A 16,899-nucleotide genomic window follows, 5' to 3' on the forward strand; every position below is an offset into this window, starting at 1 on the left:
GTGAATGTGGAACTGAAATCCACCTACATAATAACAGTGACTGCACTTCAAAATAATATGAAGCAGTTGTATGTGAAGCACTTCTGGAAATTTCTGAGAGACATGATAAGTTATTATACGAATGTCAGTCTTTCTGTTCGTTCTTCTTTTTAGATAGTACTTTCACCTAGATTAATCGGTAAGTGGTAAATGTGCAGACAGTAAGGGTATTAATTCTGGGCATATTTGGACCCCAAGGTAGGAGACCTTAAATACTAGGGGGCTGGGCTTCAGTGTGCTAAAAGGTCTTTTCTTGACTTTTCCTCTGTTCTTAAAATAGTTTTCCTGTTTTAAAACTTAGCAAAGCCTCACTGGAGACTGAAAGACAGGGAGGGGAACCTGATACAATTGGTCTGTTTTTGATTAGTCACATGGACACTAGTGATAGTGGAGATGGTCTGAGGGAATCCGCTTGGATTACTTCTTCGCAGTGTTAGAAATTCAACTATGGAGGTACCACAGCTGAACCTGATCCTGATCCTATTGTCCACACATTTGCACTTTCTCAGCAGAGATCACTAGACAGTGATCAGGGTTGCCACCCAGCCAATTCTGCATTAAATAGGTTGATGTTCAAGATCCCATGCCACTATTTGAAGGAGGGGAGAGATTCCTCATGGTGGCCTTGGCCAACTTTCCTCCCTCCACCGACATTGCCAAAAACTGATTAACTAGTCATTCATCTCATTGATGATTGTGGGATCTCGCCGTGCACCGAATGGCTGTCACATATACCTGTATAATAGTCGTTGCACTTCAAAGTGATTATTGGGAGTCAGCCTTGGCTCGGTAGTAGCACCCTTGCCTCTGTGTTAGAAGGTCATGGGTTCAAGTCCCACCTCATGACTTGAGTACATAATCGCAGCTGACACTCCAGTGCAATACTCAGGGAGCTGAATAGTATTCTATTCAAGGAACAGTAGGGGAATTCTCCCTCAGGCAACACCACTAAAGCAGTTTTTTAATTGGTTATTTATCTCATTGCTGTGTGTGGGATCTTGCGGTGTGAATAATGGCTGCTGCATTTCCCAACAGTGACAACACTTCAATAGTAATTCATTGGCTGTGAAGTGCTTTCGGAGATGTCATGAAAGGTGCTGTATTTAAATGCAAGTTCTTTCTTTAACTCATCATATATGAAGCACTTTGAAACATTTCTCAGAGGCACTATATAAACACAAATATTTCTTAAAGCAAGTGACCTGTTGGATGAAGAAATAGATTTGATGATGTTGCATAAGGCAGCTTGCAATAGATGGCAGATGTTACTTTTCATTATTCCAATGGTTAGAATGCTGACATGGTAGCCTTTCCATTATGTGGTGAAATGGGCAGTTCTGCTTTTCAGGGCTAAAGCTGGCTTTTTAATGTGAAGTTCCCTTGGCCTTATGCCCTGCCACTCCCTGCTCAAGTGGACGATAAACGTCAATACTGACTAGTTGGGCCAATGGCCTGTTTCCGTGTTGTCATTTCTATGTATGTAATACACAGTAAGAATTCTAAAGATGACTTTTTATACTAATTACACTTTGAGAGCTTTCTTTAAACAATCACTGTTCAATCTTTAGCTTTCATTCCTTTTTAATTTGAACTAATGGTACGATGGTCACTTTTCAGGGAGATTTTCCACATCGGTGGTCCTGGCACAGAACAGTGCATATTGGGAAATTGCTCACACTAACCTCTAATTAATGATTGGCAATCGCAGGCTGGGATGTGTAATTTCCCAACAGGCTCTCCAATTCTGTTTGGAGTGTTGCCGAGGGAAGTCTCTCCTTTTGAGTCTCACAAAGAAGTAAGAAAAATAACAGCATTTCTAATATTAAAAGTGTCTGAGTTTGCAAAATTTTTCTTTCCATTGTGAAATTTGGGTAATTATTTTATCTCCTGTGTGTTAAGAAAGGGGAAACTGCTGCAGGGTTCATCACATGCTGCACCATTGTGAATACCACACAATTTGATCAGTCCAAGATCAGTGATAGTTCAGGGTCCTGTTGCATTCAGTGGGTGTATTGAAAGAGTCCATGGTTCACACTAGTAGGTGCTGCTCTTAATGCTGCTGTGCTGTCCCAAATGGGTGTTATACAAGTAATTGGTTATGCTGCTTTAATGGAAAGGACAAACTATTGAATGCTACTGATTTTACTCCGTGAGCTTAGTTCAGTGCTATAGATTCCAATCCCATAAATTGACACCAAGGTACATCTGAATATCTGATGATGACATTGTAATATCTACCTAGAAATATGATATTAATGTGTGTACGCTTAACGTATTCACGGTCATTCCTCTATCTGCTATTTTAATTGAGGCATTAATCGCTGCTTGTGCCTCACAAATCTCCTCCCTGGCCTCTTTCAGATGTATAAATATTATCTATTCCTTGTGATTTATTTGCCTTGAACCATCTTAGTATGTCTAGGACTTCCATCTCGTCAGGCATGTCACCTTTTGGATGAGTCATTAACCAATGGTGAAGGCAAACGATCCCATGGCATTATTCAAAGTGGAGAAGATAATTCTTCCAGTGCCCAGACCAACATTCCTCCCTCAACCAGCATCACAAAAAACAGATTAACTCATCATTCGTTGACTTGCTGTTTGCGGGACCTTACGTGTTGGGTGCTGTGTTTGTCGCCATAGCAACAGTGACTACACTTCAAAGCCTAACTGTTGGCGGTACAACACTTTGGGATGCTCCGAGAGCATGATACGGTACGATTTCAATGCAAGCTCATTTTTTCTTATATTTGTTTATTAATTTTAGGAATTCTGTAGTTAAATTGTAAAATTTTGTCACTCATATGTATCACCTAGATGTGTTTGGAACCTTCCCTGTGATTTAGCCAAAGTTGTTCTTCATTGGCTGTGAAGCATTTGGGAATGTCCAGAGTTGGTGAGAGGTGTGATATAAATGCAAGTTCTTTCTTTTCTTTTCTAAATGGATTGAGCTGAATCTCAATGGCCTGTTTCCTTGTTGTCATTTCTATGTATGTAATACATAGTAAGAATTCTAAAGATGACTTTTTATACTAATTACACTTTGAGAGCTTTCTTTAAACAATCACTGTTCAATCTTTTAGCTTTCATTCCTTTTTAATTTGAACTAATGGTACGATGGTCACTTTTCAGGGAGATTTTCCACATCGGTGGTCCTGACACAGAACAGTGCATATTGGGAAATTGCCCACGCTCGCCCCTGATTAATGATTGCCAATCGCAGGCTGGGCTCTGTAATTTCCCAACAGGCTCTCCAATTCTGTTTGGAGTGTTGCCGAGGGAAATCTCCCCTTTTGAGTCTCACAAAGAAGCAAGAAAAATAACAGCATTTCTTTTGTTAAAAATGTCTGAGTTTGCAAGATTTTATTTCATTGTGAAATTTGGGTGATTATTTTATCTCCTGTGTGTTGTAAAGAAAGGGGAAACTGCTGCAGGGTTCATCACATGCTGCACCATTGTGAATACCACACAAATTGATCAGTCCAAGATCAGTGATCGTTCAGGGTCCTGTTGCATTCAGTGGGTGTATTGAAAGAGTCCATGGTTCACACTAGTAGGTGCTGCTCTTAATGCTGCTGTGCTGTCCCAAATGGGTGTTATACAAGTAATTGGTTATGCTGCTTTAATGGAAAGGATAAACTATTGAATGCTACTGATTTTACTCCATGAGCTTTGTTCAGTGCTATAGATTCCAATCCCATAAATTGACACCAAGGATCATCTGAATATCTGAAGATGATGTTGTAAGGGTATATACCTAGAAATATGATATTAATGTGTGTATGCTTAATGTATTCACAGTCATTCCTCTATCTGCTATTTTAATTGAGGCATTAATCGCTGCCTGTGCCTCACAAATCTCCTCCCTGCCCTTTTTCAAATGTATAAATATTATCTATTCCTGGTGATTTATTTGCCTTGAACCATCTTAGTATGTCTAGGACTTCCATCTTGTCAGGCATGTCACCTTTTGGATGTGTCATTAACCAATGGTGAAGGCAAAAGATCCCATGGCATTATTCAAAGTGGAGAAGATAATTCTTCCAGTGCCCAGACCAACATTCCTCCCTCAACCAGCATCACAAAAAACAGATTAACTCATCATTCATTGACTTGCTGTTTGCGGGATCTTGCGTGTTGGGTGCTGTGTTTGTCGCCATAGCAACAGTGACTACACTTCAAAGCCTAACTGTTGGCGGTACAACACTTTGGGATGCTCCGAGAGCATGATACGGTACGATTTCAATGCAAGCTCATTTTTTCTTATATTTGTTTATTAATTTTAGGAATTCTGTAGTTAAATTGTAAAATTTTGTCACTCATATGTATCACCTAGATGTGTTTGGAACCTTCCCTGTGATTTAGCCAAAGTTGTTCTTCATTGGCTGTGAAGTGTTTGGGAATGTCCAGAGTTGGTGAGAGGTGTGATATAAATGCAAGTTCTTTCTTTTCTTTTCTAAATGGATTGAGCTGAATCTCAATGGCCTGTTTCCTTGTTGTCATTTCTATATATGTAATACACAGTAAGAATTCTAAAGATGACTTTTTATACTAATTACACTTTGAGAGCTTTCTTTAAACAATCACTGTTCAATCTTTAGCTTTCATTCCTTTTTAATTTGAACTAATGGTACGATGGTCACTTTTCAGGGAGATTTTCCACATCGGTGGTCCTGGCACAGAACAGTGCATATTGGGAAATTGCCCACGCTCGCCCCTGATTAATGATTGCCAATCGCTGGCTGGGGTGTGTAATTTCCCAACATGCTCTCCAATTCTGCTTGGAGTGTTGCCGAGGGAAATCTCCCCTTTTGAGTCTCACAAAGAAGTAAGAAAAATAACAGCATTTCTTTTGTTAAATGTGTCTGAGTTTGCAAGTTTTTTTTTCCATTGTGAAATTTGGGTGATTATTTTATCTCCTGTTGTAAAGAAAGGGGAAACTGCTGCTGGGTTCATCACATGCTGCACCATTGTGAATACCACACAAATTGATCAGTCCAAGATCAGTGATAGTTCAGGGTCCTGTTGCATTCAGTGGGTGTATTGAAAGAGTCCATGGTTCACACTAGTAGGTGCTGCTGTGCTGTCCCAAATGGGTGTTATACAAGTAATTGGTTATGCTGCTTTAATGGAAAGGATAAACTATTGAATGCTACTGATTTTACTCCATGAGCTTTGTTCAGTGCTATAGATTCCAATCCCATAAATTGACACCAAGGTACATCTGAATATCTGATGATGATGTTGTAAGTGTGTGTACCTAGAAATATGATATTAATGTGTGTACGCTTAACGTATTCACGGTCATTCCTCTATCTGCTATTTTAATTGAGGCATTAATCGCTGCCTGTGCCTCACAAATCTCCTCCCTGGCCTCTTTCAGATGTATAAATATTATCTATTCCTTGTGATTTATTTGCCTTGAACCATCTTAGTATGTCTAGGACTTGCATCTTGTCAGGCATGTCACCTTTTGGATGTGTCATTAACCAATGGTGAAGGCAAACGATCCTATGGCATTATTCAAAGTGGAGAAGATAATTCTTCCAGTGCCCAGACCAACATTCCTCCCTCAACCAACATCACAAAAAACAGATTAACTCATCATTCATTGACTTGCTGTTTGTGGGATCTTGCGTGTTGGGTGCTGTGTTTGTCGCCATAGCAACAGTGACTACACTTCAAAGCCAAACTGTTGGCAGTACAACATTTTGGGATGCTCTGAGTGCGTGATAAGATGCGATTTCAATGCAAGCTTGTTTTTTCTTACGTTTGTTTATTAATTTTCGGAATTCTGTTGTTAAATTGTAAAATTATGTCACTCATATGATCGCCTAGATGTGCTTGGAACCTTCCCTGTGTTTTAGCCAAAGTTGTACTTCATTGGCTGTGTAGGGTTTTGGGACATCCTGAGGTGAAGGGCTCTAAATCAATGAAAGTTTTTTCTTTCCTTTTTTTAAATGGATTTAGCTGAACCTCATTTTGTTTTATTTATTTTTTTAAAGGTATTTCAAGAAAATTCTGAGTCAGTGTATCAGAATGTCACAGAGCTGAGACGGGAGGTTACAGAGGAACCGTTAAGTCCCAACAGTAGTTCAACCAGTCAGCTGGAAGAATGGGAAACGCATACTGACCAAACAACTGGACAACTCTTCTACTACAACGCAGTGACCGGAGAGACCACCTGGGACTCGCCATTCGACAACTCGGACAGCAGCAAGCAGCACACCCCGACTTCCCGCAGTTCCAGTACAAGCCATCCCTTGGCAGAATGGGAATCGCACCTTGATGAAGCTAGCGGCCAGCCCTACTTCTACAATCCAGTAACTGGGAAGACAACGTGGGAACCACCGGAACAAACGGAGGAAGAAACTGTGAATCGCATGGATCCCGAAAGGCACCCAGATAATCTCCGAGACCAGAGGGTATGTGACCATCTCTGTTTTGCTGGGCTGGGCAGCACCCTGCTTCTATAGGGCACAGTTCACCAATTTGTGCTCCTGGCATGGAACTTCACCCACTGGGAGCACATAATTGGGAAATGGGGTTCGAAGATCAGAGTCTACAGCATTTTCATTCCATTGATTTCAACGGATGGAAAATCCTGTGAAGCCCACTGACCTTCATGCTCAAACTCCCAATATGCCCTCCTGGTAGGCAAAGCCCTGTGCTCAGAGGGCAGATTTATAAAATATATTGTGTATCTACATAAATAACTGCTTTGAAGAGATGGAGGTGGGGCAAATGTCTGGGATCCTGACAACAGTAAATTTAATGACAGTGTGAAATTATTCAGTTAGAACAGAACTTTCTGTAGGAACAAACCCAACAAACCTCTCACCTTTTCGTAGACCAACCCCATCTCCGCACCATCACAACATATCTCTTCACTCCTTTTCTGTCCAGAACTCTGTCCAATTGTCCCTTGAACTATTTATACACTATTGACCTTAGTGACCTTCCCTGCCAACTTAGTCCATAACTCTATGACCCTTTGAATGAAAAATATTCTGGCCTACTTTTTTTATTCGTTCATGGGATGTGGGCGTTGCTGGCGAGGCCAGCATTTATTGCCCATCCCTAATTGCCCTTGAGAAGGTGGTGGTGAGCCGCCTTCTTGAACCGCTGCAGTCCGTGTGGTGAAGGTTCTCCCACAGTGCTGTTAGGAAGGGAGTTCCAGAATTTTGACCCAGCGACGATGAAGGAACGGCGATATATTTCCAAGTCGGGATGGTGTGTGACTTGGAGGGGAACGTGCGGGTGGTGTTGTTCCCATGTGCTTGCTGCTCTTGTCCTTCTAGGTGGTAGAGTTCGTGGTTTTGGGAGGTGCTGTCGAAGAAGCCTTGGCGAGTTGCTGCAGTGAATCCTATGGACTTAATCTTCTAATTTCCTGACTCATGTCTCATTTTAGTTGTATCTTTCACTACATTTGCCTGGATTAACTTTATCAGTTCCTTTCATAATCTGGTAGATTTATGGATTAATTGGGCTGTGAGGGACCTCTGTACACCTCTGTGTTTGTATTGTTTGTCCCCCATTCCCCTCCTGTTAAAAGGAACTTTTTGGTAATTAATAAAAACTTCCCTTGTGTCTTGATGTCCTATTCCTATAGTAAGCCACTCAATTCCATCTTTCAGTTCAGGTTATTTTCTATCTAATTGTTAAATATGGTAATAGTTCAGATGACAGAATTGATTTGACACATGCTTAACGGTGGGATTTGGCCTACTTCATTTTGTAGCCTAAGAAGGAGATTTAAATATCTCATACATTCTGAAAAAGATATCTGGAAAATTTTAACATTTTTGATCCTCAAAAGATTTGACAAAGTGAAGCAATTTATCTCTTTTATTAATCGCTTATTAGCTCAGTTATTGAGGACAGTAAATAAATCCCAAGTGAGGGTAGAGAAGTATTAAAGAAAGGAAAGAAAGAACTTGCATTTGTATGTCTGGCTTAAGCATCCACTCCCTCCACCACCGGCGCACCGTGACTGCAGTGTGTACTAGCTACAGGATGCACTGCAGCAGCTCGCCAAGGCTTCTTCGGCAGCACCTCCCAAACCCGCGACCTCCACCACCTAGAAGGACAAGGGCAGCAGGTGCATGGGAACACCACCTCCAAGTTCCCCTCCAAGTCCTGATTTGGAAATATAATCGATGTTCCTTCATTGTCATTGGGTCAAAATCCTGGAATTCCCTAAAAGCACTATGGGAGCACCTTCGCCAGAAGGACTGCAGCGGTTCAAGAAGAAGGCCCTTCTCAAGGAATGGGCAATACATGCCAGCCTTGCCAGCACGCCCACACCCCAAGAATGATTTTTTTTAAAATAGCGTCTTTCACGACCTCAAGACGTCCCAGAGTGCTTCACAGCCAATAGGAAACGCAATACTCAGCATGCTGGGCTAGTGTTTGAGGAGACTGTCCTCACATCAGTTGATGCCACGCTGTTTGACCTGGTTGTCAAAGTGCCACATACTGGATTAATTGTGCCATCGGTAATCATACACAGCATGTATTTTCCAAAGGAAATCCGGACACTTAAACCTTGACATCAAAGGTCAAATCCCAAAATCTGCTATCTTAGAACCAACGTGAAGAAATTTCAGGCTGGTTATTATTTTGTCTCATGTCTGTTACATTGAACAGATACACAAGGTGCGTTGATATAATTAATTCTATTTTAACATACTAAATACAGAAGTACCATAAATTTTCTAAAGAGATAAAGATGTCAATTCGAGACCTGCTCAAAACCATCTACATACAAGCGTAGGACTGTGTGTGGGTGAGGATGGGGTGATAGGAGCATGGGATGGAGGGGGGAGGGGAGAGGAGGGAGAAGGGGAGGGGAGAGGAGTGAGAAGGGGAGAAGAATGGGAGGGGAGGAGAAGAGGAAGGAGAGGAGGAGATGGGGAGGGGAGAGGAGGCAACAAGGGGGAGGGGAGAATGGAGGGGAAGGGATAGAAGGTGGGGGGGTGGGGAGGAGGAGAAGGGGACCAGTAAAACTAAATCTGGTTTTCAGACTACTAGATTGGGCAGATTTAAAATAAAATTTAGTCTCACTTAATACGCTCATTCCATCAAGAGTTCAAGAAGAAGGCCCACCACCATCCCCTCAAGGGCAATGAGGGAAGGGCAACCAGATATGGGCTGGGCTTTCCAGCGACACCCATATCCCAAGAATGAATAATAAAAATAAATAATAAAATAATCGAGTTCCACCAGTACTGCCTCTGTGCAGCATAATTGTACCCACTACATACACGAGCCACAGATAGGTGGCAAACAAAAACAAAAATCCAGTGCCCCAAAAATACCATCCAGTGTCGTACTAAACCATACAGATCAGAAGTTTTGATCTGTTATCTGTGCTGAGTTTGCTGATCTTATCCGGGGCAGCAGTTGAGATTCCCTAGAATAGGGAGAGGAATAGTCAACAAGGGTGCATGTTCTGGATTATGACCCTTTCAGGAAATGTGGGCGTGGTGCCTGTGAGGCTTCCTGTGATGGAATTGCCGAGCGACACTCACTATATAGGCTGAAATGTGAAGAATGCTCATGTGGGCATGGTGAATGTCACCACGGAAGGATGATTTGCATAGAGGGCAGTTAGTATCTGTGGAATTATAGCCCAGCAAGGAGTTACTGTCCTCAGGAGAGGAGAACAGAAACTGTACATTCGCTAAACCTTTATAGATCAATATAAACATGGGAATAAAACAAGTGGGGAAAATTGAGCTGTATGGGGACACAACTCACTGCCCTGGAACCCTCATTCCATGTGGAATATTTGATCATCTCAGTCTATAGACGGATCGAATTGAAAAGCAGGTAAGTTATATTAAACTTGTATAGAGCCTTGGTTAGACCACACCTGGAGTACCGTGAACAGTTCTGGTCTCCATATTATTAAAAGGATATAGACGCATTGGAGAAGGTGCAAAAAAATTTACTAGGATGATACCAGAACGGAGAGGTTATACCTATCAGGAAAGATTGAACAGGCTGGGGCTCTTTTCTCTTTTTTAAAAAAAAGAGAAGACTGAGGGGTGACCTGATAGAAGTCTTTAAGATTATGAAAGGGTTTGATAGGGTAGATATAGAGATTTTTCCACTTGTTGGGGAGACCAGAACTAAGGGCTATAAATATAAGATGGTCACTAATAAATCCAATAGGGAATTCAGGAGAAACTTCTTTACCCAGATTAGAATGTGGAACTCGCTACCACAAGGAGTAGTTAAGGTGACTAGCATATGCATTGAGGGAGAAGCTAGATAAACACATGAGGGAAAAAGGAATGTAAGGATATGCTGATATGGTCAGATGAAGGGTGGGAGGAGGCTTGTATGGTGCATAAACACCAGCATGGACCTGTTGGGCCGAATGGCCAGTTTCTGTGCTGTACATTCTATGTAATTCTATGTATACTTATTCCTGTAACATTCAATCTCATTGCTAATCAGACGTTTTATGCAGCCACGTCTTGGGTTTATCTTGACCCAAGTTTATCTTGGGTTTGGATGTTGGAAGTTCACTCCTTGACGTATTCCTTTCAGCCTCCCACTCCAGAAGAGGATTACCCAGAATTCATTGAGGGGAGTCCTACCAGACAATTTGGTCACCGGCGGCAGCCATCAAACTGGTCCCAGGATGGGTACAGTGAGCCGCAGTCACCAGTGGACTCACCATTCAACCAACCGCTTGATCCACAGACTCCCCCAGGCTGGTCCTCTGAGATGGACCAAGAAGGACAGCTGTTTTATACCAGTGAAGTTACCCAAGAAAAAGTAAGAAACATGTTACTGCCCTTGTGTAGTTGTACTGTACGGTATAGCGTATGGGATTTGTCATTTTCCATTCTGAAGTGCAGGGACTATGGCCTGGAAATTACACCATTGGAGGCCAACACAGCAACACTTAATGCAATCGTATTTTTTTTCCTTTGTTATCTTAATTATTCCATTTAAAATAAATGGCTTGCTGCATCTGTTAAACGAGCGGAGAAAGAAATTTGATTTGATTGCATTAAGGGTTGGTACCCTTTGGCATCATTTCAAAGCCTGTGCCTCTTATCCAGTATAAATGGTCAAAAGCTGTACGTTGTTTATGCGTCTATCTGGGGGTTTCTGCCGATCTTCCGCCGAAGTTACGTCAGCCGATCGGTCGGACCCCCCCCACCCAACCCGAGGAAATTCACATGCTAATTTCCCAGTAATTCACTGACAGTCATTCCTCAATAAATCTTAAATAATGAGGCTGTTTTGTTGAGTTTCTTATGAGACTGTCTTTATACATTGAGATTTGAACATAAATTTTACAAATTCACGCATTGCCAGCGGGTTGAGGCTTTGTTCCAGGAGTACGCATTTGTAAAATTTTCCCTTCTGTTAGTGCGTCATTAATTACAGAGAAAAACAGGCATTCTCCCATTTAAAAAAAAATTCACCCCCATTTTAAATGTTAGCAAAGAATGAAAAGGCCAGCTCACTCTTGGCTGACATTAAAAATTTCACCTGCAATCGATCAGAGACTAACGGACCCCTGCGTACACATTTAACTGTGCATGTACAGCGCACTGCTTTTCCCCAATTTACAAGCAATGCAGAGCCAGCAGTATAACTTGGTGCTGCCATTGCACAGCGTTTTCAGAGGCGTATTGCTCCCATATTGTACTTGCACTGTTGCTGAAGCATTTAATACCTCCTGGAAGTGGCTTGGTTCACTTTTCCGTTTCAATCCTTGGATTGGACTGGGACAGGAAGGAACTGTACCATTGGGACGGGCTCCACCTGAACCGGGCTGGGACCAGGGTCCTAGCAGAAAGGATAAATAGAGTGGTCACAAGGACTTTAAACTAGAAAATGGGGGGGAGGGCTCAGGTGGAATAGGTAGTATAAATAATAATTCTAAAACAAACGAAAAGGAAGAGAGTAGTACGATAGTCAGAAATTTTGCTTTAGGTACTAGAGGTAAAGGGAAAACTAAAAGATGTAATTAAATTAGGAGAGAGAAATAAGAAATGTGTGAGAAAAACAACATTAGAGCAGAAGGACAGATTAGAGTGTGTGGCACAAATAAGCTTTCTTTATTCAAACGCACGGAGTGTAAGGAACAAATTGAATGAATTCATCTTAGAGGGTACGACATGGTAGCCATTACTGAGACATGGCTGTAAGACAGTCAGGACTGGGAATTGAATATACCAGGTTATAAGGTCCATAGGTAGAGGCAGAAACCCATGACTCATTTAAAAAGTACTTGGATGTGCACTTGAAGTGCCGTAACCTACAGGGTTACGGACCAAGTGCTGGAAAGTGGGATTAAGCTGGATGGCTTTTTTGGCCGGCACGGACACAATGGGCCGAATAGCCTCCTTCTGTGTGCCGTAACTTTCTATGATTCATTGAATCCAGAATCATGGATTTTGTGCTTTCGATTTTATAGCTAACCAAACATTGGCTACAGTGGTTAATTATCCTACAGGATTGCCACCTTTTGTACTATGAAAGTGATACTGTGTGACCTCAATTTGTATTTTATTGTTCCTCTCAGTGGATAAGGCACGTTGACAGCAATGGAACTTTCTACTACTATAATCCAGATGGAGCCAAATCCGAGTGGGAACTTCCACAGGTAAGGAATGGCCTTAAATATTGAAAATTGAGCTGTAAGGAAACCTTGATCGAGAACTGCCAGTCTTAAAGAGACAGTACCCTTTTTATGACGACTTACTATGTAGCTAAAAATAAAACCTCTTGTATTCCTCTTTTCACAGAAGAGCTGAATCAAAGCACTTCACAGTCAGTGAATTAGTTTTGAAGTGCAGCCACTGTTGTTTTGCAGGTTAATTGTTTGTATTTAGTGAGAACAAGGTGTACTTTATATGACAGCACATTACTGTATATTTATGGGCTTAGTACCAGCATTCCTGCCTCTGAGTCAGCAGGTGCAGGGTTCAAATCCCAATCTAAACAGTCTGGGCGAGTGGAGACCAGAGCTCTGAATCTTGGGTTGACATCCAATGGGGAATACTCTCATTTGGTGGATGTGGGTGTCCGCCACCCCTCTCAGTGTATGGGCTGTGGGAGCCGATAAAACCCTCCTGCCATATAGGACTAACCACACTATGGGCTGGTATAACGATGTTTACGACCATGGAAGGAATGTTCACGTAGCAGCCTGTTGGATTGTCAAACAGCCTGCAAATACTGCCACTACTTCATACTATTTTCTCCAAGGAAAGAGCATGCAGATAGGAAAACAACAACAACTGTCTATTTAATGAGGGTAATGGGTGTTAGACGGATGGTAGTGGTTGTTGGAGGCCAATCATCTCAGCCCCAGGAAAATGCTGCAGGAGTTCCTCAGGGCAGTGTCCTAGGCCCAACCATCTTCAGCTGCTTCATCAATGACCTTCCCTCCATCATAATGTCAGAAATGGGGATGTTCGCTGATGACTGTACAGTGTTCAGTTCCATTCGCAACCCCTCAGATAATGAAGCAGTCCGTGCCCGCATGCAGCAAGACCTGGACAACATCCAGGCTTGGGCTCATAAGTGGCAAGTAACATTCGTGCCAGACAAGTGTCTGGCAATGACCACCTCCAACAAGAGAGAGTGTAACCACCTCCCCTTGACATTCAACGGCATTACCATCGCCGAATCCCCCACCATCAACATCCTGGGGGTCACCATTGACCAGAAACTTAACTGGACCAGCCACATAAATACTGTGGCTACAAGAGCAGGTCAGGTGCTGGGTATTCTGCGACGAGTGACTCGCCTCCTGACTCCCCAAAGCCTTTTCTCCATCTACAAGGCACAAGTCAGGAGTGTGAAGGAATACTCTCCACTTGCCTGGCTGAGTGCAGCTCCAACAACACTCAAGAAACTCGACACCGTCCGGGACAAAGCAGCCCGCTTGATTGGCACCCCATCCACCACCCCAAACATTCACTTCCTTAACCACTGGTGCACCATGGCTGCAGTGTGTACCATCCACAGGATGCACTGCGGCAACTCGCCAAGGCTTCTTCGACAGTACCTCCCAAACCCGCGACCTCTACCACCTAGAAGGACAAGGGCAGCAGGGGCATGGGAACAGCACCACCTGCACGTTCCCCTCCAAGTCACACACCATCCCAACTTGGAAATATATCGTCATTTCTTCATCGTCACTGGGTCAAAATCCTGGAACTCCCTACCTAACAGCGCTGTGGGAGAACCTTCACCACACGGACTGCAGTAGTTCAAGAAGGCGGCTCACCACCAACTTCTCAAGGGCAATTAGGGATGGGCAATAAATGCTGGTCGTGCTAACGATGCCCACACACCATGAATGAATAAAAAAAAAGTCCGGTTCACTACAGGTTCATTGCAGTTTGTGTGGTGAGAGAATCAGTACCAATTAGTGGGAGGCTGAGTACGTCAATGGATGTGAAGAACCCTTACTGTATTGAGGAGCGCACTTACATAAGGTTACAGAGACTATAAATAAAATGAGTCCAAATTGCAATCTAATGCCTCTTCCAACTGGTGCTCCACATTTCCCAATGCGATCTGTTTTTTTTATTTGCCAGCGAGAGCACTCCTCAGTCACATTGTTTGCTGGAATTCTCCCGTTTGAACTCTTAGTGAGTTTGAGGATTATATTTGTCTTTCACTAGACTGAAGGGTTCTTACAGTGATGGAAATGTTTTTCTAATCCACCTACTGTAAGACCAGATGGAGTGGTGTGAGAAAGAGGGGTTCCATTTCACGGGACACTGGCACCAGTACTGGGACAGGAAGGAACTGTACTGTTGGGACGGACTCCACCTGAATCGGGCTGGGACCAGGGTCCTAGTAGAAAGGATAAATAGGGTGGTCATAAAGACTTTAAACTAGAAAATGGGGGGGGAGGCCTGAGGTGGAAAACGTAGTATAAATAATAATTCCAAAGCAAACGAAAAGGAAAAGTGTAGAGTGATAGTCAGAAATTATGTTTTAGGTAAAGGGAAAACTAAAAGATGTAAAATAACAAAATTAGGAGAGAGATATAAGAAATGTGTGAGAAAAACAACATTAGATCAGAAGGACAGGTTAGGGTGTGTGGCCCAAATAAGCATTCTTTATACAAACGCACGGAGTATAAGGAACAAATTGAATGAATTACAAGTGTAAATTCAACTTAGAGGGTACGACATGGTATCCATTACTGAGACATGGCTGCAAGATGGTCAGGACTGGGAACTGAATATATCAGGTTATAAGGCCTATGGGAAGGATAGGGAAACTGGTAGAGGGGAAGGAGTAGACTTAGTGATTAAGGATGAAATTACTTCAATGATAAGAGAGGATATAACGAGAGTCAAGCAGGCAGTGGGGACTTTATGGGTAGAATTAAGAAATAGAAAAGGATTTAAGACAGTAGTAGGAGTTGTGTATAGGTCTCCTGGTAGGAGCTGTGAAGCGGCAGCATGTGTAAATGCAGAAATTAGACAAGCATGTAGCAAAGGCAAGTGGTTTTAATGGGGGGATTTTAACTTTCATATTGATTGGGATAAGCAGACAAGCTCATGTCAGAAAGGTAGCGATTTTCTTGATTGTGTTCAGGACAGCTTTCTGCAACAATACGTCCTAGAACCAATAAGGAAGCAGGTCATATTAGATTTAATAATGAGTAATGAACCAGATTTAATTAACAGCCTAACGGTGCATGAACATTTATCTAACAGCAGTCATAATGTGATCGAGTTCAACGTTGTGTTTGAAAAGGAGAAACCCGTATCAGCTACTAAGATTCTAACTTTAGGTAAGGCCGACTTCAACGGGATGAGACAGAGACTGTCCACCATAAACTGGGCAAATCTGTTGATGGGTAAAACTACAGAAGATCAGTGGGAGGTGTTCAAAAAAGAATTTAATGTGATACAGAACCAGTTTATATCTTTAAGGGGCAAAAGCTCCACTTGCCAAAGAAAAAGCCATGGACGACAAAAGAGGTAACATAAAACTAAAAGAAAAAGCATACAAAAATGCAAAAAATAACATAGATCCTGGCAACTAGGAGAGATACAAAGAACAACAAAGGGTGACAAAACAGATAGTAAGAGCTACAAAAAGGGAGTATGAAAAGAAACTTTCAAGGGATATCAAAATCAACACAATTTTTTACTATTATATAAGGAAAAAAAAGTGGTCAAGAACAATTTGGGCCCCTTAAAAACTGATAATGGTGAGATTGTAAATGAAAATAAGGAAATGGCAGACATGCTAAATAATTACGTTGCGTCAGTATTTATAGTAGGGGAAGAGGATAGCATGCCGGATGCCACAAGGAAACTAATTTTGAATCGGGGATGGGATCTTATCATAATTAACCTAAGCAAATTAACAATAATGAAGAAAATAATGGCACTAAAGAGTGACAGATCCCCAGGACCAGATGGTTTCCATCCCAGGATTTTAAAGGAAGTAGGTAAGAACTTTGCAGAAGCCCTAAATATAATCATCCAAAGTTCTCTCGATTCAGGAACCGTTCATTTAGATTGGAAAATTGCACATGTCTCTCCGCTATTTAAGAAAGGTGAGAGAGGGCAACCAGGGAATTATTGACCAGTTAGCCTAACATCTGCTGTTGGGAAATTACTAGTGTTTATAATTAAGGATAGAGTGACGGAGCACCTTGAAATTTTCAGCTGATCAGAGAGAGCCAGCATGGATTTGTAAAGGGTAGGACATGCCTGATGAATGTTATTGAATTTTTTGAAGAGGTGACTAAAGTGGTGGACAGGGGAATGTCTATGGATGTTATTTATTTATATGGACTTCCAGAAGGCATTCAATAAAGTCCCTCATCAGAGACTGTTAGTTAAA

The 16,899-nt window shown here is 42.1% G+C and overlaps 1 protein-coding gene across 3 annotated transcripts in view; it reads left to right on the forward strand.

Moving 5' to 3' along the window:
* The window catches only part of LOC137300001 (rho GTPase-activating protein 15-like), a 170,820-nt gene that overhangs the window by 115,761 nt on the left and 38,160 nt on the right, over positions 1-16,899 (forward strand). For all 3 annotated transcript variants that reach the window (XM_067969068.1, XM_067969069.1, XM_067969070.1), the window contains 3 exons: positions 6,045-6,464; positions 10,600-10,830; positions 12,596-12,676. In XM_067969068.1, coding sequence (XP_067825169.1) covers positions 6,045-6,464; positions 10,600-10,830; positions 12,596-12,676 — 732 coding nt within the window. The remainder of the gene's footprint in view (positions 1-6,044; positions 6,465-10,599; positions 10,831-12,595; positions 12,677-16,899) is intronic.

This window comes from Heptranchias perlo, chromosome 30, assembly GCF_035084215.1.
Source record: "Heptranchias perlo isolate sHepPer1 chromosome 30, sHepPer1.hap1, whole genome shotgun sequence".
Taxonomy (NCBI): Eukaryota; Metazoa; Chordata; class Chondrichthyes; order Hexanchiformes; family Hexanchidae; genus Heptranchias; species Heptranchias perlo.